Source organism: Magallana gigas, chromosome 6, assembly GCF_963853765.1.
Source record: "Magallana gigas chromosome 6, xbMagGiga1.1, whole genome shotgun sequence".
NCBI lineage: Eukaryota > Metazoa > Mollusca > Bivalvia > Ostreida > Ostreidae > Magallana > Magallana gigas.
The window spans coordinates 43251128-43274551 of record NC_088858.1 but is presented as its reverse complement, the minus strand read 5'-3'; the positions used below and the strand labels follow the sequence as shown (position 1 = coordinate 43274551).

General features: G+C 37.3%; 2 protein-coding genes across 5 annotated transcripts; one reads left to right on the top strand and one right to left on the bottom strand.

Annotated features, from left to right (window-relative positions):
* Window positions 1-491: 491 nt before the first annotated feature.
* LOC136276392 (uncharacterized) lies at window positions 492-3420 on the bottom strand. Its single transcript, XM_066088285.1, has 7 exons — window positions 3343-3420; window positions 2932-2993; window positions 2553-2712; window positions 1818-2390; window positions 1536-1676; window positions 1125-1214; window positions 492-941 (listed from the first exon to the last, which is right to left on the bottom strand). Exons 1-7 carry the CDS (start codon window positions 3418-3420, stop codon window positions 492-494), a joined length of 1554 nt encoding a protein of 517 aa, XP_065944357.1.
* A 4804-nt stretch (window positions 3421-8224) lies between these two features.
* LOC136276629 (beta-hexosaminidase subunit beta-like) lies at window positions 8225-20113 on the top strand. 4 transcript variants are annotated; one of them, XM_066089143.1, is made up of 12 exons: window positions 8225-8609; window positions 9303-9415; window positions 9798-9908; window positions 10214-10315; window positions 10751-10856; window positions 11850-12054; window positions 12310-12396; window positions 14559-14631; window positions 16984-17161; window positions 18830-18920; window positions 19410-19514; window positions 19933-20113. In XM_066089143.1, the coding sequence occupies exons 1-12, from the start codon at window positions 8240-8242 to the stop codon at window positions 20006-20008; spliced, it is 1617 nt and encodes a 538-aa protein (XP_065945215.1). In that variant the 5' UTR covers window positions 8225-8239; the 3' UTR covers window positions 20009-20113. The 4 variants fall into 4 exon arrangements, with proteins under 4 accessions (XP_065945215.1, XP_065945217.1, XP_065945216.1 ...); XM_066089145.1 differs by lacking the exon at window positions 16984-17161 and adding an exon at window positions 16066-16240; XM_066089144.1 differs by lacking the exon at window positions 16984-17161 and adding an exon at window positions 14865-15039.
* Window positions 20114-23424: the final 3311 nt, after the last annotated feature.

The following is a 23424-nucleotide window of genomic DNA, read 5'->3' as shown; positions in this document are numbered from 1 at the left end:
CAGCACACGTTTTCTCGCAGCAAACATTTTTCTTGAATTTACTTATAAAAAAGTAAATTAACATACAGTTGCCCCCCCTCCAGTACACGTTTTCTCGCAGCAAACATTTTTCTTGAATTTACTTATAAAAAAGTGAATTAACATACAGTTACCCCCCCCCCCCCCCCCAATGTTTTTGGGACCATGTAAAGTCAAGATTGGATGAGTCTGTCCCCACCCCACTTTGCTACGATGCTACGTGCCTGAACAAAATATTATGGTTTCATTACATACATGTATGCTAGTATAAAGACTTTATGTAAACGAATATTATCTCGTGCATTGTGTCTTTCACAAGGTTCTACAAACACTTTAGTCCAAAATAAATAAAAATTTAATGCTAGAAGTAGGAGAGAGAAAAATATCTATTTTGCTTTTCTTTTTCTCAGGCCTGAGCTATTTGGGGGGGGGGGGGGGGGGTATTAGGGGTAAACAGGTCACTGACCCCTTGTTCATGACCTATCACCAGGGTCTGTATACACATAACCAGGGTCAGTATACCCATCACCATGGTCTCCAGGGTCAGAGTACGTATCACCAGAGTTGGTGTGCTGATCACCAGAGTCTGTAACACCCGTCACCAGAGTCTGTACACCCATCACCATAGTCAGTATACCTATCACCAGGGTCAGAGTACCTATCACCAGGGTCTGTATACCTATCACCAGGGTCAGAGAACGTATCATCAGAGTCAGTATACCCATCACCAGAGTCTGTACACCCATCATCAGAGTCTGTACACCCATCACCAGGGTCTGTAAACCCATCACCAGGGTCAGAGTACCTATCACCAGGGTCTGTATACCTATCACCAGGGTCAGAGAACGTATCATCAGAGTCAGTATACCCATCACCAGAGTCTGTACACCCATCATCAGAGTCTGTACACCCATCACCAGGGTCTGTAAACCCATCACCAGAGTCAGAGTACCTATCACCAGGGTCTGTATACCTATCACCAGAGTCAGTATACCCATCACCAGAGTCAGTATACCCATCACCAGAGTCTGTACACCCATCACCAGGGTCTGTATACCCATCACCAGGGTCAGTATACCTATCACCAGGGTCTGTATACCCATCACCAGAGTCAGTATACCCATCACCAGAGTCTGTACACCCATCACCAGAGTCTGTACATCCATCACCAAAGTCTGTACACCCATCACCAGGGTCTGTATACCCATCACCAGGGTCAGTATACCTATCACCAGGGTCAGAGTACCTATCACCAGGGTCTGTATACCTATCACCAGGGTCAGAGTACGTATCACCAGAGTCGGTATACCCATCACCAGAGTCTGTTCACCCATCACCAGAGTCTGTACACCCATCACCAGAGTCTGTACACCCATCACCAGGGTCTGTATACCCATCACCAGGGTCAGTATACCTATCACCAGGGTCAAAGTACCCATCACCAGGGTCTCCATACCTACCACTTGGGTCAGAGTACGTATCACCAGAGTCGGTATACCCATCACCAGAGTCTGTACACCCATCACCAGAGTCTGTACACCCGTCACCAGGGTCTGTATACCCATCACCAGGGTCTGTACACCCATAATCAGGGTCATTATACCCATCAGCAGGGTCTGTACACCCATCACCAGAGTCTGTACACCCATCACCAGGGTCTGTATACCCATCACCAGGGTCAGTATACCTATCACCAGGGTCAAAGTACCTATCACCAGGGTCAGTATACCTATCACCAGGGTCAAAGTACCCATCACCAGGGTCTCCATACCTACCACTTGGGTCAGAGTACGTATCACCAGAGTCGGTATACCCATCACCAGAGTCTGTACACCCATCACCAGAGTCTGTACACCCATCACTAGAGTTTGTACACCCATCACCAGGGTCTGTATACCCATCACCAGGGTCTGTACACCCATAATCAGGGTCATTATACCCATCACCAGGGTCTCCATACTTATCACCAGGACCAGAGTATGTATCACCAGAGTGTGTGTGCTCATCACCAGAGTCTGAACATCCGTAACCAAAGTCAGTATACCCATCACCAGGGTCTCAATACCTATCCCCAGGGTCATTATACCCATCACTAGAGTTTGTGTGCCCAACACCGGGGTCTGTACACCCATAACCAGGGTCAGAATACCCATCACCTGGGTCTCCATACCTATCACCAGAGTCAGAATACGTATCACCAGAGTCTGTGTGCTCATCACCAGAGTCTGTGCACCCATAACCAGGGTCATTATACCCATCACCAGAGTCTGTACACCAATAACCATGGTCATTATACCCATCACTAGGGTCTCCATACCTATCACCAGGGTCAGAGTACGTATCACCAGAGTCTGTGTGCTCATAACCATGGTCTGTACACCCATAACCAAAGTCAGTATACCCATCACCAGGGTTTTAATACCTATTACCGGGGTCATTATACCCATCACTAGAGTTTGTGTGCCCATCACCAGGGTCTGAACACCCATAACCAGGGTCAGTTAACCCATCACAAGGGTCTTCATACCTATTACCAGGGTCAGAGTACGTCTCACCAGAATTTGTGTGCCCATCACCAGAGTCTGTACACCCATAACCAGGGCCAGTATACCCATAACCAGCGTCTTAATACCTTTCACCAGGATAGTGTACGCATCAATTGGGTCTTTGTGCCCATCACCAGGGTCAGTATACCTATCACAACAGTCAGTACACCTATCATCAGGGTTTTTACATCCATTCCTGAGTCAGGTAATACTGACCCTGTTGATAAGTAAAGTGACCCTGTGATTGGCTACAGACCCTTGTGATACGTACACTGACTCTGTCGATAGGTATACTGACCCTGGTGATAGAGAATGTGATAGATATACTGGTGATAAATGTACTGACTCTTGTGATAGGTATACTGACCTTGGAGATGAGCACACAGACCCTCGTGATGCGTACACTGACACGACCGTTAGGTAATCTATCTCTGGTGATAGGTAATAGGTACAATTATCATGGTGAAAGTCTAATGACCAAGGTAATGGATGTACAAACCCTGATGATAAGTGCACTGACTGTTGTGATAGATATACTGACCCTAATGATGGGCACACAGACCCTATTGATTCGTAAACTATCCCTGGTGATAAGTATTTAGACCCTGGTGATGGGTAAACTGACCTTGGTTATGGATATGCAGAGCATGATAATGGGCACACAGACCCTAGTACATTGTACTACGAACACTGACCCTAGTAAAAGGTATAATGACCCAGGTGATAGGTTTACAGTTCTGGTGATACGTACTCTGACCCTGTAGATGGGTAAACTGACCCTGGTGATGGGCACACGGACCCTGGTAATACGTACACTGACCCTAGTGTTAGGTACTGACAGCCTGGTGACGGGCATACTGGTCCCGGTTTTAAGTGTACAGACTCTGGTAATACGTACTCTGACCCTGGTGTACGTATGGAGACCCTGGTGATCAGTATGCTTGTCCTGGTTATGGGCACACAGACTCTGGTGATACTCACTCTGACCCTGGTGATAGGTATGGAAACCCTGGTGATGGGTTTACTGACCCTGGTTATGGGAATACAGACTCTGGTGATGGGCACACAGACACTAATGATGGGTATTATGACCCTGCTGATAGATTTACAAACCCTGGTGATACGTATTCAGACCCTAGTGATGGATACACAGTGGTTTGTGATGTGTACTCTGATCCAGGTAATAGATTTACAGACCTTGGTGATACGTATACTGACCCTGGTTATATGTATACAGGCTCTGGTGATGAGCTAACGGACTCTGGTGATACGAACTCTGACCTTGGTGATAGGTATTGAGACCCATTGGAGATGGGTATACTTGCCCTCGTTAACGGCATACAGAATTTGTTGATAGGCACACAGACGCTAGTTTACAGACTCTGGTGATATGTTTACAAACCCTGTTGATACGTATTCTGACCCTGATTATGTGTATAAAGACCCCGGTGATGGTCACACAGACCCTGTTGATAGGTATACTGATATCGATGATAGGTTTACAGACCCTGATGATACGAACTCTGACCTGGTGATTGGTTTACTGTCCCTGGTAGTGGGTATACTGACCCGGGTGATACGAACACTGACCTTGTTCGGACCTGAGATCTTTTGATGGGTATACTGACACTGGTTATTAGTGTTTACACCGTGGTGATGGGCACGCAGACAGTAATAATAGGTATAATGACCCTGCTGATAGATTTACAGACCCTGGTGATACGTATTCAGTCCCTGGTGATGGGTTCACAGAGCTTGGTGATATGTACTGTGACCCTGGTGATGGATTTACAGACTCTGGTAATACGTACTCTGACACTGGTGATGGATTTACAGACCCTGGTGATACATATACTGACCCTGGTTATATGTATACAGTCCCTGGTGATGAGCACACACACTCTGGTGATACGTACTCTGACCCTGGTGATAGGTATGGAAACCCTGGTGATGGGTATACTGACCCTGGTTATGGGTGTACAGACCCTGGTGATGGGCACACAAACTCTAATGATGGGTATAATGACCCTGGTGTTAGGTTTACAGACCTAGTAATACGTTTACTGACCTGGTTATGTGTTTACTGACCCTGATGATATACACAGACTCTGGTGATACGGAGTCTGACCCTGGTGATAGGTAATGAGACCCTTTTGATGGTCATACTGACCCTGTTTATGGTTGTACAGACCCTGGTGAACACACAGACGTGATACGTACACTTACCCTGGTGATTGGTATGGAGACCCTGGTGATGGGTATACTGACCCTGGTTATGTGTATTTTGATCCTGGTGATATGCACACATACTCTAGTGATACGTACTCTGATTCTGGTGATAGGTATGGAGACCCTGGTGATGGGTATTCTGACCCTGGTTGTGGTTGTACAGACCCCGGTGTTGGGCACACAAACTCTAGTGATGGGTATAATGACCCTGGGGATAGGTATTTAGACCCTTGTGATGGGTACTCTGACCCTGGTGATGGGTAAACAGACCCTGGTGATGGATGTACAGACTCTGGTGATGGGTGTACAGACCCTTGTTATGGGTGTACAGACTCTGGTGATATGTACTCTGACCCTGGTGATAGGTATACTGACCCTGGTGATAGGTATGGAGACCCTGGTGATGGGTACTCTGACCCTGGTGATGGGTAAACAGACCCTGGTGATGGGTGTACAGACTCTGGTGATGGGTGTTCAGACTCTGGTGATGGGTATACTGACTCTGGTGATACTTACTCTGACCCTGGTGATAGGTATGGAGACCCTGGTGATGGGTACTCTGACCCTGGTGATAGGTATACTGACCCTGGTGATGGGTACTCTGACCCTGGTGATAGGTATACTGACCCTGGTGATGGGTGTTCAGACTCTGGTGATGGGTGTACAGATTCTGGTGATGGGTATACTGACTCTGGTGATACGTACTCTGACCCTGGTGATAGGTATACAGACCCTGGTGATAGGTACTCTGACCCTGGTGATAGGTATACTGACCCTCATGATGGGTATACAGACCCTGGTGATGGGTGTACAGATTCTGGTGATGGGTGTACAGACTCTGGTGATGGGTGTACAGACTCTGGTGATACGTACTCTTTCCCTGGTGATTGGTATGGAGATCCTGGTGATAGGTACTCTGACCCTGGTGATAGGTATACTGACTCTGGTGATGGGTATACAGACCCTGGTGATGGGTGTACAGACTCTGGTGATGGGTGTACAGACTCTGGTGATGGGTATACTGACTCTGGTGATACGTACTCTTTCCCTGGTGATAGGTATGGAGACCCTGGTGATAGGTACCCTGACCACGGTGATAGGTATACTGACCCTGGTGATGGGTATACAGACCCTGGTGATAGGTGTACAGACTCTGGTGATGGGTGTACAGACTCTGGTGATGGGTATACTGACTCTGGTGATACGTACTCTGACCCTGGTGATAGGTATACAGACCCTGCTGATAGGTACTCTGACCCTGGTGATGGGTATATTGACCCTGGTGATTGGTATGGAGACACTGATGATTGGTATGGAGACCCTGGTGATGGGTATACTGACCCTAATTATGTGTATTCTGATCCTGGTGATATGCACACATACTCTAGTAATACGTACTCTGATTCTGGTGATAGGTATGGAGACCCTGGTGATGGGTATTCTGACCCTGGTTATGGTTGTACAGACCCCGGTGTTGGGCACACAAACTCTAGTGATGGGTATAATGACCCTGGGGATAGGTATTTAGACCCTTGTGATGGGTACTCTGACCCTGGTGATGGGTAAACAGACCCTGGTGATGGGTGTACAGACTCTGGTGATGGGTGTACAGACCCTTGTTATGGGTGTACAGACTCTGGTGATATGTACTCTGACCCTGGTGATATGTATACAGACCCTGGTGATAGGTATGGAGACCCTGGTGATGGGTACTCTGACCCTGGTGATGGGTATACTGACCCTGGTGATGGGTGTACAGACTCTGGTGATGGGTGTACAGACTCTGGTGATGGGTATACTGACTCTGGTGATACGTACTCTGACCCTGGTGATAAGTATACAGACCCTGGTGATAGGTACTCTGACCCTGGTGATAGGTATACTGACCCTCATGATGGGTATACAGACCCTGGTGATGGGTGTACAGATTCTGGTGATGGGTGTACAGACTCTGGTGATGGGTGTACAGACTCTGGTGATACGTACTCTTTCCCTGGTGATTGGTATGGAGATCCTGGTGATAGGTACTCTGACCCTGGTGATAGGTAAACTGACCCTGGTGATGGGTATACAGACCCTGGTGATGGGTGTACAGACTCTGGTGATGGGTGTACAGACTCTGGTGATACGTACTCTGATCCTGGTGATAGGTATACTGACCCTGGTGATGGGTATACAGACCCTGGTGATGGGTGTACAGACTCTGGTGATGGGTGTACAGACTCTGGTGATACGTACTCTTTCCCTGGTGATAGATATGGAGACCCTGGTGATAGGTACTCTGACCCTGGTGATAGGTATACTGACCCTTGTGATGGGTATACAGACCCTTGTGATGGGTGTACAGACTCTGGTGATGGGTGTACATACTCTGGTGATGGGTATACTGACTCTGGTGATACGTACTCTGACCCTGGTGATAGGTATACAGACCCTGGTGATAGGTACTCTGACCCTGGTGATAAGTATACTGACCCTGGTGATGGGTATACAGACCCTGGTGATGGGTGTACAGACTCTGGTGATGGGTGTACAGACTCTGGTGATACGTACTCTGACCCTGGAGACCATGGTGATGGGTATACTGACCCTGGTGATGTGTATACAGACCCTGGTGATAGGTCATGAACAAGGGGTCAGTGACCTGTTTACCCCTAATACCCCCCCCCCCCCCAAATAGCTCAGGCCTGAGAAAAAGAAAAGCAAAATAGATATTTTCCTCTCTCCTACTTCTAGCCTTGGATTTTTATTTATTTTGGACTAAAGTGTTTGTAGAACCTTGTGAAAGACACAATGCACGAGATAATATTCGTTTACATAAAGTCTTTATTTTAGCATACATGTATGTAATGAAACCATGATATTTTGTTCAGGCACGTAGCATCGTAGCAAAGTGGGGTGGGGACAGACTTATCCAATCTTGACTTGCAAAAAAAAAACAACCCAAAAATAATTTAATAAAATTGAAAATCCTAATCCGTGGGGGTAGGGTGCTAAGTGTACCTTTAACATCAATTTCACAGTTTATTTCATCCCTTTCATTTAAGTTTTTACATGGTCCCAAAAACATTGGGGGGGGGGGGGTGCAACTGTATGTTAATTTACTTTTTTATAAGTAAATTCAAGATGCTAAGTGCCTGTTGTTTTCCTGTAACACTGCTTTTTATTGTTCTCTCAATTGTTCTCTCAATTATTTATTTAAGTTTAAAATCTATTGTACATAACATTTTTATCCCTTCTGGTGAAGTTTTCATATAAAAATCGCATTTTTAAATATTGCACATATATCAGTTCGAAGTTCCTCCAAATAGCTTTCGAATTTCCTCCAAATCGTTTACCGATCCCGATGGAAAGTTGGTTCACGCATGCGCACATCCTGGTTATAGTGCCTGGTTATGGTATATAAAAAGTAGCCTATTCTATACCTCCATGTGACCAATCTCAACATGGCGCGGACATTCGCCCTCTTTCATTTTGCTTGCATTGTTGGATTGGTTTTCAGCAATGGGGAGTACCGAGAGAGGGAAACTGTGTCGGTCACAGCATCTAATGGCATGCCATGGCCCATGCCTCAGCAGTATTCTTCTACAAGCGACACGTTTACGATCAATCGGAATGCATTTAAATTCAGAGCCACGGGACAGAGCTGCGATATTTTGTCATCCGCTTTCTTCCGCTATCAGACAATAATTTTTGGATTCAGAGAGGAGGTTCTCAAGTTTCATTCCAAGTTTAAAGCGGGCTCACTAACAGAGTTGGATGTCAACGTCAAAAACAAGTGTGATCAGTACCCTTACCTTGGAATGGATGAGTCATGTAAGTTTATGAACTGACAATACATTTACTATACTCTGTCCCAAGTATTGCTTTCACATCTTTTTGCGTAATATCTTATAATCATAAATATATTTGGGCCCAAATTACATGCAGTCACTAGAATGCAAATAATCTGGATCATGAAACGCCCTTTCTACCGCTTAAGGTTTCAATACACAACCCAAAATAGAAAATCAACAGTGAATTTGCAATGCAAACAACATTAATTACCCCAGGTGATAACATTTTAAAAAAAATGGTGCAAGGATTCCTGAGTACTTCCAAATGGAGATAAGATGTAAATATTTCCCACTTTGAATCTCTGTAGGACATTTGTTTTTGTTCATTTGAAATTTTCTAGGGATGAACAGACAATGTATTAATGAAGAAAATTTGGAGTTTTTTCCCTTTTATCGATTTGAATTGTGCTTCATTGATAATTATGTTTATTTTTATTAAAAATCGTCATTAAGTGACAGAAGCAATAACTTGGGACAGACTTACTATACCTATAACTGGGTTCTGGAAAAAGCATATTTATTTTGTAAATGTCATATTTGCAAATATATTACATTTTATTTACTTTTTAGTTTGGATGCAATAAAGCATTGCAAAGATATCACTTGTAAATATTGATATTTTCAAAATTTTATTGAACTGTAACATAGCAACTGATTTAATGGATTTTAACAGATAACCTGACCATTAGTTCATCTGGAGCCACTCTCAACTCTAACAGTGTCTGGGGTGCCTTGCGGGGCATAGAAACATTCAGTCAGCTTGTTCTGCAACAAAGTAAAGATATGGTATGAACTTAAGATATTTAACTTTTAATTTAATTCTTTAACAACACATATTTTCTTTTTTTCTCGACTATTCAGCTTAATTTCTTTTCCTGTCAGTTTTTTCCTGTTCTAGCTACAAAGTGTAACTTTGATTATTTTAAAATCAAATAATGGAAACTGTATGAATTATATTTATGTCAAGTATGGTTGTCAAAATATAGATGTGTGCAGATAAGATAGCATGCCGATGATTTCATATCAATTTCATATCAATAAATTCTCCAGTACTTAGATTATAAACTTTTAAGCAGAGGAATGTGCACATGTATCAAATGAAGGGATAATATACATTGTACAATGATATAAATTGTATACTACTCTGTTGCTTTACTTTATTTTGTAGTTCACAGTGAATGGTACAACAATAGTTGACTACCCTCGTTTCCAGCACAGAGGACTTCTATTGGACACATCCAGACATTTCCTGGATGTTTCCATCATCAAACAAAATCTGGTAAACTATTATAGAAGTAGGGGAAGTAAAACAAAGGAGATCAAGAAAAATTATACAGAATTACAAAATTGAAAAAATGTTAGAAGAACATAATTGCAGTCATGTATTGTTTCAATTTTTTATAAAAATGGCAAACAATAAAATATAATACAATAATTTAATAGGCATTAACAGTTAAACAATTTTCATTTGCTTTGTGACTATTGAAAAGTATATATTTAGTTGTAGATATTTAGTGAATCTTAATTTGTATCTTAATATCTTAAAACTACATGTACATGTATAGATAATCCTGATTTTTTCAGCTTGCCATGTCTCAGAGTAAATTTAATGTCTTTCACTGGCACATTGTTGACGATCAGTCCTTCCCCTACACTAGTAACAACTTCCCTGATATGGCAACTATGGTAAATATTTAATAATGTGAAGTTTTGTATCAGTGATGTAATATAAAAAAACGACCTGTGAGAACAGATTGTGAGTCTTTGGTTTGAACTGTATTTAGAAGTCACAAGGGGAATTTACATACCAGGTATACTTGTTTACCAAATTTGTTTTTTTACTTCAAAGATGTAATTAAAAACGTAAAAAATTGTACCTATATTTACAGAGCATGAATTCATCTGTAATGTTATCATAAGCATCATTTTATTGCCAAACGAAATCAGTGATTTTAAAATTACTGGTATGCCTTTTCTTGCAAATTAATGAATTTTCTAGAATTTCTTTCTGTTATATTGCTTAAGATTTCAAAACTATATTTTCTAAAATACCAGTACTAATTGTGTTTGTGAAGTTCTATTTACATGTAACATATATGAACTATCTTTTAATATTTTCAGGGAGCATATGATTCTAAACATATATACACTCAGGACCAAATAGCAGAAATCATAGAATTTGCAAGAATTCTTGGAATAAGAGTTATTCCAGAATTTGACTCACCAGGTATAATTTACACATTTTTCATGGCGATGATAAAATTATAGCTGATGTAGTTTTGCTGCTGTACTATTCATAAAAAATTTTAACATTTAAAAGGTCACTCTTATGTGATTATATATTGGATGTTCTTTCAAGCGGATTCAAAAAATTTAATCTTAATTATGACAGACTGACATCCTCATTTAATTCATATAGAATACTGAATGATGAATCTAAAATCTTACATATTTATGCCCCCCTTCGAAGAAGGGAGGGCATATTGCTTTGCTGCTGTCTGTCTGTCGGTTGGTTGGTCTGTCGGTCAGTCCACCAACAGTGTCCGTTCATTTTCTTCGCAGAGGATACACATATTGAAATGAAATTTGGTATACAGGTTTATCATAATATTATCTTGGTCAAGTTTGATTTTGGCAATTTTCAACAGAGTTATGCCCCTTGGACATAGAAAAGTTCCAATTATTTACAGTTTACATTCATTTTCTTTGCAGAAAATGTACGTACTGAAATGAAATTTGGTATATAGGTTTATCATAATAATATCTAGGTCAAGTTCGATTTTGGGTTCTATCGAGCAATTTTCGACAGAGTTATGCCCCTTGGACATAGAAAAATTCCAATTATTTGCAGTTTCCGTTCATTTTCTTCATAGAGGATGCACGTATTGAAATGAAATTTAGTAAACAGGTTTTTCATACTAATATCTAGGTCAAGTTCAATTTTGGTTACGATCAATCAATTTTCGACAGAGTTAAGCCCCTTGGACGTAGAAAAATTTCAATTATCTATAGTTTCTGTTCATTTTCTCCGCAGATGTTTCCAAGTGAGGGGGGCATAAGTGTTTTACAAACATCTCTTGTTAATTATATGTAAAACCATTGAAGTGGAAATATTCTAAATGCTTTAAACCCATGCACAACTACAGACATATTTTATGTAATGCATACATGTACATAAATGAATTCACAGTTGTTTATTTCTCTGTATTGATATATATAGGCCACTCTCAGTCTTGGGGTAAGTCCATTAAAGACCTCCTAACAAAGTGTTACTCCAGTGGTAAGCTTAATGGTCAATACGGACCCATAGACCCGTCCCTGGAGACCTCCTATGGATTTCTCTCCAAATTCTTCGCTGAGATCGCCAAAGTGTTTCCCGATCACTATGTTCACCTAGGAGGTGACGAAGTCAACTTTGACTGTTGGTGAGTACTCAGCAGATATTTACCTCTGCTACATTTTTTACATGTATAAACTAAAATTTCCCAGAAAATTTGCATAAATGTGTATGATATTTTTTTATTTGTAAATATTATGCAAAAAAGTAATTAATTATATTTACATTAATGTGTAACTGTTGCCAGTCATTTAAGAAATTATGAATTCTTCCTAATTGCTGTCTTGTGTGCACTAAAGGTTGATCACATAATGAAATAAACTATTGAATACTATTTTAAAAGGAAAAGTAATCCAAACATTACTGCTTTTATGAAACAAAAGGACTTTGGAACGGATTATGCAAAATTGGAGGAATATTACATGCAAAGGTAAAATTACAAAAAATACTTTATTTGTGCTGCTTGTATTGAATGCATGCATTATGTATTGTATACAGGGAAATATTTGTCCTCGTTTTATTTGCTCCCTTTCACCCTTGGGTGAATTTAAGACTGGGGGATTTCCAATGTCTCATATTAGAACCATTTTAACAGGAGCTTGGAATTTTGGGTAGTTGTGTCAAACAGCATTGTGACGTAAGCCTTTCTATTTCATTGCTGGCCATTCAGCTATGGCTCTTTGAAATCAGCAAAATTTGTCTGGCTTTGGAGTTAAGACTATGCAATCAGTGTATATTTCAAATAAAACCAGCTTCATTTTGAACTTGTTTTGACACAAGAAATAGAGTTACATCCTACTGAAAGTCCAAGGTCTTGTTAAAATGATTCTATCTCTCTTTAAAAACACAACAGCGTTTGAGCAAATTCTTGATGGGGTGAAACGATTTGCAAGTGAAGAAGAGTGAAAAGGACTATGTGCGGTATGGTCAATTATCTGCCCCCAATTTTAATCAATTTTTAAATAGTGTCGTATAAAAATCAAATCTTCATAAATCATTGTACAGTGGACGCCTATCACTTTAATCTTGATTTTAACCACCATTGCTCATTCGCTATTTATCTATGACGTCAACTAAATGACCTTATTCCCGCAAATTTGTAAACAATTGAAAATGATGTTATGAAATTGGTATAGCCCTGTACCAATAACCAGTTCCTGTATTTATACGGTGTACATAAAATATATTTATCTATTTATATGCCATTATTTCCGATGCTACGGATAGTATGATATGATTAATTTATGGAATAATGTGTATTCCGTATTTACGAGTGTACGCCATGTTTTGACACAAAAACCATTTGTCTCTTGATTACATTTTACATTATAGTCTAATACACCATGAGTGATGCAATAGCATTGATACAAAAGAAGAACATTGCATATTTATGCTTACCGTACCGTTTTCTTTACTTTATTCAATCATTATTGTTGTCATTTCGTCCATACTTTACGCAAACGCAAACCAGTGTACTCTGTATTCCCTCCATTTTTCGTCAGCATATTCTGACGCATAGTGCAAGCCGCGCGCTGGTTGGCTGGCAAATATAGACTATATAAATGAGGTACTGATAGAAATCGGGTCTTCCTTCTGTCTTCTGCTCCCGTTACCACTCTACTTTTCTCCCAAATATGGCCCAGCAGCACCTGAACCTTACCCTTCAAAGGTGCAGAAGATTACTGCACCTTCTCCAATTATTTCCAGAGGATATTATACCCATATTTACCGTAGTGCCCCTTCACTTCCTTGTCATTGTTTATCTTAGTTTAGGAAGCACCTACCCGTCGTGGACCTTCCCATATCTAAGGCGTATGCCTGTTACACCCGAAATATGCATATTATAGTCCTTATATCTATTTTGTCCTTACAATTATAGTTGAATTGTTATTCACGTAGGATAATACCAGTGCCAAGCTCCAACCTGACAAAAGTTACACCTTCCGCATTCCAGAAGGTGCCATTCGTGTACTTGCGTTGTTTATCATTGTATTATCAGTATAATAAATATTTGTTTAACTTTTACATTGCATTGTTTTGTCAACTGATTAAAGGTACAGAGCCCACGTAATTTAGTAACAAAAGGGAAAATAATCATTTATTGCATTTGTATTTCAACCCCCCTTTTCCCGTTACAATATTTTCATTTTTGCTTTATATTTTGCATACGGAAGTATAGAGCGCAGGTCTGCTCAAGTAAGATTTTAACATATGTTTTTATTCAGATAATTATACACATTATACTAAAAAATGGTACTTGAGCTAGCCTGCGCTCAATGTTTCCCAGTCGAAAACCATCGGAAAACACCCATATTTCACTTCAAAACATCAATTTATCAAAATTAGGCAATCTTCATGACGTCATTTCTACATTATGACGTCACTGTGGTGATAACCTTTTGCACCCCTATTTTTAATATGATTCTAACTATCTATACCCTTATTTTTAAAGCACTTTATAAAACTTTAATTTTGGGGGCAAAAAATGCATAAAACCACACATAGTCCTTTCATCGGGCAAAAAAAAAACCGTAAACAGTACATGTTCTCAATCACAAATTAAATTTATATACTTTTGAATCTGTTTTGCAGACTGTTAGATATTGTGAGTGGGGTCAAAAAAGGTTACATGATCTGGCAGGAGGTAGTGGACAATGGAGCCAAGGTGAGTTTGAAATCAAGTATTTGACCTAAATTACAGGAAAACTTTTCCAAAACAGTGTACTTAAAATTTTTGATTTTACTAGTATTCAAAGATTTTAAACTCTTCGATCAATTAAGATGCCTTAACAAAAAAAACCCAAATTTTTTAAATTGTATGACAAATCTGAATGTTTATGTATTTTCACTATATTTCATTGTGTATTTATTGATTTAATACATTGCATAATATAACAGATATCGAAGGAAGCCATTGTAGAGATATATAGAAATCAGGGTTACATGTTTGATGTTTACCTGACTACTCAGAAAGGGTACAGGACAGTACTTCAAGCATGCTGGTATTTAGACCTAATCAAATATGGAGTACAATGGCAGGCTTTTTATGCTTGTGACCCGGGAAACTTCAATGGTATGGATTTAGTGGATTGGAATTCACTGGGTGTATTTGTCTTAAATATTTCTCCTTCCTTTCTATTGTATCTAACACTAGTTGCTCATAATTTATATATCTAAACTGTTTTATTATAGCATTAAGTAACTTAATCATTTTTAACACATTGATTATTATAAGAATTTTTCCTTAAAAATTAAAAAAAAATTTCATTCATTTAGTGCAGTATATAATCAATAAATAATTTAAATTTATCTTTCTCCATAAAAGTCACTGACAGAACATCAACAACAAAATTTTTGGAAGTTCATTTACCCTAAATTTTCAAAGCTAAAATACCGGTAACAATTTCATCTCATTTAGGTATGCATTACATGTACTTTGTTCACAAGTAGTCCTCCCAATTTATCTCCATCGCTCCCATCACAATCTGCACCAGACAAACTCACTCTGTGTGCACTGGCACTGTTGTCCTCAGTTTTGGTCTCACTGGATAATGAATTGACCTTGACAATTTTTTGACACCGCAGAGTTGTAGAGATTTTGCTCATTTACATGCATAAAGCCTTGTATTGTTCAGTTGGAAAAATTTTGAAGACACTTTGACTCTAAATACCAACATGGTTGAGATACGAACCTAATATGTACTGTAAATTCCTAATTATATACACACGGGGAACTAATATGCGTAAAATTGCTATTAAGTGTCTCTTGCAAATTTTAAATCTTACCTTTTTTCTGACAGTTGCTGACTTTGTGAAATCACAACAAAAGTTTGGGGCTCACAATTTTAAAATATGCGATTTGATTCAAAACTGCAGTATCACGGGCTTAGTACTCGGGTAAAATAAGGAATCTACAGTATTGATTGTTAAGATTGTACATAAGCTTTATCTTTGGATGGTACTTGCTCAAAAAAGCTTACTAGCTAGGACTAGACTTAAAATCATCTGGATACAGTTTATAGTGGGTTATTAAAACAAATTTCTGAACTATCAATATGTTTATGCATCCATCTAATTATTTAAATGTATATGTAAACAGATTTCTAAGGAGACGATTGTAGAGATTTACAAAAATGAGGCATACATGTATCATGTATTCTTGACAACCCTGAAAGGATACAGAACAGTACTTCAAGCATGCTGGTATTTAGACTTAATCAAATATGGAGTCCAGTGGCCGGCTTTTTATTCCTGTGATCCCCATGATTTTTTTGGTAAAAATTCAACATTTTTATTTCACTTTATAAACTTTAAAAAGCATGACTTAATAAATAAGGCTGATTAATTGCTTCTCTGGATTGGGAATATTGATCTTTCATATGTTGGAAAGTGGTTACTAGTGCAAATTAATTCATAGACTATGCCACTGCATAACAGATACTAAATGATGAAACTTGCCTTTGTTATACATTGAACTGATTCTCTTGACAAAATGACATGTTGAAGACTGCATGAATTGTGTACATGGTGTCATAAAGTTGTCACATTGTGTCTTCTGTCACCAGTATCACTCTTCCATTTTCATTTCAGCCAAATTTTTACAGTAATTTTTACTCATTAGTAGTTTAATATATGTAAACTACAGTGGCCAACATTCAGACAATAAATGTATATCATACCATTGAAGTTTCTATACCTACATGTTTTTTATTTGAAAAAAAAATTGGATCAAATATGAAAAAGTAATCCTTTTGTAGTTTGATTTTGAATAACTTCAAATTTTAAAATGGCAAAGCGACAATGATGTGACCTCAACACACTAAGAGTACATGTTTATGTAAGACTGGGTTGTTCTAAACACAGTAAGATCCTGTATTTTGGTTCTATTGTTTCCATGTTGGATATCAGTTAACAGGCCTAATGCAAATATCCAATTTTTCTGAGAGATGTTGTTTATCATAATCAAAGACCAGGGGTATACAACTGGCATTACACTGATGGATATATCTTTCTAAAGGTGAATCCAGATACGATCGTTGAAGTTTGGAAGAGTGGATTCCACATAGAATTGAGCATAATTACATGTACATTCCGTGGCTACAAAACTCTCTTGTCCTCGTGTTGGTATCTTAGTGACATCTCCTATGGAATAGACTGGCCTAAATATTATAATTGTGATCCACACAACTTTATTGGTACTTATTTAGTACATGTACTTTTGCTCTTGTTGTTGGCTGGCTGTTTTTATTATGCATGTTGTTTTGCATCTGCTGAACGGCAGACTGTAGGTGTTATCTGATGAATAACCTGAAATTCTTTACTACATAGACATCACACTTGAACAATAAGTACCATAGGTCAAAGGTCAAATGACTCGGGATATTGACATACAGACAAAGTCCACTTTATATATTGGGAATCTTATGCTAGACAGACACCAAACTTGGTTCAATGGTATCCATACAAAGTATAATTATGTGGCTTTGGTTCAAGGTCATTTGGTCAAAAGTTTATGGTTAAACTATACTGGACTTAAAAAGATTAATTTTGCAGTCACAAGGTCAAACCACTGACGAACAAAGGTATTGTCCACTGAGAACCCATTTGTGTTTCCTTTGTACTTTGGGAAAAAAAAGCTGATCTTATTAAATATTGTCACATGGAGAACACATATGATAATTTCCAATACATTTCTTGTTGACTATTTGTAGTCATGATGCTAATTAGCTTGGTCCAGTGGTGCTTGCTTCTAACCCTGCATGTTTTTAGTGTGTGGAAAATGAATAGGGTGAATAGTTCCATGAGTAAAAAAATAAAAACATATTGTGTACATGTAAGGCTGTTATTGTAACGATATGTATATCTTACCATTGAAGTCATTTACCAGGAGAGCATAATTATAAACAAAATATCTACCCCAGTATGCTTGTTATGGATTGTATATATACTCTAGAGGCAGAAATATTCGTTGAGGATTTAATTTTCGTTGGCAGTATATATCAACAAAATTAAATCCATGACGAATTTTTCACCCAAGTATTAATAAATACAAAGAGATTAGGTAACGAAAGTTTATTGGTTTAAAAACAATGAAATTTTGACCCAACGAAAATATGTACTTCTATGTACAGTAATTACATGCTACTTTTGGTATTGGTAATTAAGCATTATCATCTAAATACCAGCAAGCTTGAGTTCTTTACAAACATAGTTACATGTACATTCAAATACATTTTCTTTTATGTTCTTATGAATTCTAAAAGGTTAGGCCAGACACAGTCGTTGAGGTTTGGAAGGGAGGCTATCAAAACGAGATGAGCAAAATTACTTCCCTTGGCTATAAAACTCTCTTGTCTTCCTGTTGGTATCTTAACTACATTTCCTACGGATCAGACTGGCCAAAATATTACAATTGTGAGCCCTATAACTTCAATGGTATGATATATCTAGATGGATGGTATGAATTTATAAATGCTGAATAATTTTATTCATTTACATCCAATGATAATATTTAAATTTGTACCGTTATTACTTTCAGGTCCTTGAAAAAGCATGTCTATAAATTTTTTTTTATTTTGTTAGAATTATATGTTGCTTATCATTTGTCTGCCATCAATGTATACCTTTAAATCTATCTGGAAATCTTTTCATTAACATTATGTATTTTAACACAGTTTTCATTGCTAAAAGTTTTTTGTTATCATATTTATATTAATATATCATAAATCTTTGACATTCAAATAGACAAGTATAGTATTAATTTAGAAATATATTAGATGTTCTTCAAATGATATTTTTTTATTGAATTGGTTTGTTTTTCTGACAATAGTATGAGCTACATTATTTTGACCTTGACCCTTTAGGTACTGCTGAGCAAAAGAAGCTTGTGATTGGAGGAGAGACCTGTATGTGGGGCGAGTATGTAGACAACACTAACGTCCTCTCCAGGACGTGGTGAGTCAGATTTATTGATACTCATAGATATATAGCTCCACAGCAATATCACATGAATATATAGAAAGTGAAACTGTAAAATGTACTTTGTATTACTGTACAATTTGATCATATCATATACATGTACCCTAGATAGAAGATTGTCTTTAATTAGTGTATATCATTTTCAAACTTATAAATTACTTCTTATTTGTATTAATTAGGATTCTAAAATAGATTATTTCTTTATTTACAACACCAGTGATTTGTCTGTTATCATTTCCTCCAGATATGTAGAGGAGTAGTGCTTCATACTAAATAGGATCTAAATAAAGTGATTGTTGCTTTAAGATATCTTTGTACTTGAGTTAATTAGTAAATGTTTAAAGACATATGATCATAATTGCAGTGTTAAAGATAGATAAATGTCTCTGTGGTCAGATTATGAACACCCTGTGTAATGGGTAGACAATACTGTGTATGTACAAGTCTCTGTGTTGTAATTTTTAGGCCACGGGCCTCTGTGGTAGCTGAGCGTTTGTGGAGTGCCCAGAATGTAAAGGATGCCAATGCTGCAGCACCGCGACTGGAGGAACACCGCTGTAGAATGATCAAGTAAGGAGGCACTCTTGTCTAGTCACAGATGTACTCACTACTGTGCAGTCATTTTATTTTGTGGGGACCAAATTTTTGTGAAATTTCAATAAGTTGTGCTCATATTGAATAACATGTTTCATACATATACTTTGTTTTAATGATAAATTCATAGGAGAGGAGGGTGATCTGCAAAAATTATCTCACCTCAAATTATTATTATTATTACAAATTATTATTACTCTAAAGTACAATTCAAAGTACATGTGTCTCAAAATGATAAAAGTACAAATACCAGTAAATATAGAAGTACATGTACATGCATGCTGTATTTGAATTCAGACTCACTTAATGGGGGTTATGAATCTATTACTTTCATCCCAAATGATTATGGCAATTTTGGCTTACATGTACATGTGTATGTGATTTTTGTTTCCAGGAGGGGTTTCCCTGCTGAGGCAGTGAATGGACCGGGCTATTGTTCCCAGGAGTACTCTATACATGAACCTGTGTAAATTCTAGAGAGAGAATGGAACCTAAGAGGACACAGTTTACCTGTCTGTTGACAAGAAAGACGCATTTATACATGTATACTTAATAAGGGGAGTTCTGATATATACACACATACTGTTAATTTCTTTTTTTTTTTTAAGTGTTTACTCTCCTTTTCTCAGTTTCTTGGACAGTTTTGATGAGCTCAAATTATTATTGATGTCCATTTGAACTTAAATTGTCAAGATACTTAAACCATTGAAGAGCACCAAATTTCGTGTTTAAATAATATACATGTACATGTATTTAGTCATTATAGAGATTACTTTATGTATTTGTAAATATATACTTCTCAATGTATTGATGGAATATTCTGTGATTTTTTTTACTGTGATTTTCATGTATTCATATTCTCATTTACCGGATATTTAACAAATCCTGCAAAAAAGGGCCTGTTGTCACTCATTTTTGTTCATATTTACCATAGTCGCTGAAAGAGTGAAAGAACATATTTTTTTCTTAAAAAGGTGTTTAGCGTGAAATATTTATATCTTTTTAATGCATTTACTTGCTTGTACATGTACACGCAATCTGAATTTCTTACTGCTTATCAGAATTAGTTGCTTTAAGCTTGTAGATATAAATAACTGCACAGTTTGACATATTATTTTTTTTATTTTTAAAACCTTGAATGCTTTGTATATTAAAATTGCGTAAATTGTGTGAGTTTTCTTTAAACATTCCATTCAGTATGATTTTTCTCTATCTGGAATTATATATGCTAGTAGAAGAGAAAATCCAAGATTTTATTCCATTATGGTTTGAAATAAGCTTTATTTGCATTTTGTCAAATACTCTTAACTATTTGAGAGATGTTTCATTGAAATTGTGTTTAAACATTTTTTGTTTCTGAATAGTGCTAATAAATTGAAAGTTCTTTATACACATGCACATCAAATTTGTTTTTATTGATTGAAAACAAAGACATGAATGATAATGTGTATACATGTATCTGTATATTTAGGTACATGCATATTGTTTAAACCGGTACATTGATTTAAGGTCAAGATCTAGTATTGAATATGTTTTGAGATTGTAGTTTTGGTGCTATAGGCCCTATCTATTATATGATGTCATAATTTTAAGGTCACCTGAATCACTCAGGGTAGGGAAAAGTAAGCTGGATGCCTATATTCAATTGACATCACTTAAAACAAGAGGTCAAAAGACATGTTTTATATTACCTTTCTTTTTTTTTTTGATAGAGAGAGAAAACAGAGGGGAGAGAGAGACTAGGAATGGTACAGATGTATTTTATCAGTCAAAAATAGACAAAACTCCTGGCCAATATGTTGTAACTTATTATCTTCAAGAATGAATTTAAGTTCTAAGTTATACGATTATAACATAACTTGGGGCAGTTTACGCTTCATAAACTGCGTATTCCTTATAATTTAATTTTCTACAACTTAAAGTACAAAATATGGCCCTTTATTTAAAGAAATGACATTAAATTGCACAGAATTTACATTTAACGTCAAGCGGATTAATACGCTAATTTATTTAAATTTGGGATGGAAAATATTAATAGTCTGAACTATTATTTAATAATGATTTTGATACAATATGAAGTTTAACACATGTAGTGACTTTAAAAGTAATATCAAATTTAAAGTTTAAAAAACCTTAACAACACGTGTTAAGATTATTACAAAATTTTGGAGTAATCAAATTATAACGCAAATACAAAAATATTATTAATGTCATCTTTCCAAACCTTTGCATACAACTAGACATACATTTAATGCCTCATGTAAAAGTAAAAAAAAGTAGGGGTCACATCTCAAAAATTTGAGATATAGCATGAAATAAGCTAATTTTAGGCCAAAATTGTAGTTAATTTTTTCTTAACTTCTATGAAATAAAAGCTAAATATGCCAAAATATATCGATAGAAATATCAAAATATTGTTCAAATATGTTTTTCAGAACAGCTTAAATATATCGTAATACACAAGCTATCTAGAAGTTTGGTCTGCGCTGAAAACTATGAAGCTAAACTAACAGTACTCTAAAACTATTGAGTTAAATTGTTCATTTTCTTCTTGAAAACCTTCCGTCACAAAACATACTCCCTTACTAAACCCTGTAAAAATGTAATTTTATTTAAACAATTTTATTCATAAAGATTATTTGGCATCGTAAAATATAAATATACATGTACTACTAAAATTAATATGTGATGCAGAATTTTCATATTAGAGGTGACCCCAAAATGGCTAAAACCTAAGGAGCGAGACTCTTTAAGCTAAGACTACGTATACGCCATCGGTGCATATTTCGCTTGAAACCGCGTCATTTTTAACCTTTTTTGACGCAGGGAATAGATAGCTACGCCCTACTGAAAGTCCAAGGTCTTATTATCATTTAATATTTATTCGTTTGATGAGATATCGGCGCTTCTGATTGGTCGAAAAATTTCTTTGATACCTGCATCAATAAAATTTTTGCCGGATCTACTTTTCTCAACTGTTCTGATCTAACACTATTTATAGAACGGGAATTTCCAAGATAAACACTGTCAAGAAAATGTAAAGTTGTGTCTGTTTTATTGTCAGCAAACAAAATGCAACCTTGTGAATATAAAAAATTGAAAGTTTAACTTTAAAAAATAAACAAAACACATTATTTGATTCACGAAATAGAAAATTAAGCGTCTTCTCACGATTTCGTCTGCTTGAGATCAATCAACATTTACAGCGAGGCTGGCTGTTCCTTTTCCATGAATATTATAACGAACATATAGGCCTATAAACTTTCACGGTAACACTGCTGTTCAAGTTTGGTAACGATAACTTTTAAATTTACACACGTACATGATCGGTCATCAGAATAAGCGTCGTAAAGAAAAGCTATGAGATGCATCAACTCCTTCTGCGCATTCCAAGCGGCTGATCTACCATTAAAGTACATCACTGGCTATCTATTTACCACAACGTTTACAAAAGTCGCTTATACATACTATTCTCTGTCGACATATCAGCTATTTTCATCCACGATCGCCTTTCCTTGGATGGTTATGTCCAGTTGCATGTTCCAGCGATCTCACATGAAAACTGGTTTATTACGAGTTTTTCTGCACAGTGAATACTACAGTGAGGTCGCCATTAACGAATCACTAAGTAAATTCGCGTTGATAGTACGTAACCAAGCCCGAGTTAAAGTCATAATACAACATTGTTTTATTGTACCATACTTGACTCATAACATCATATATTTCTTTCTCAACAACCAATGATTAAACAAAAATTATCGCTGTACTTTGATGAACGATGTTTTCTCCTTTAGCGAATCATTTTCTCCATTACCGAATCACGTGATATACAGCTGATTATTTTTTGGTAGGGACAGTGTCGAAATATTTTTTTTACGTTTTAATA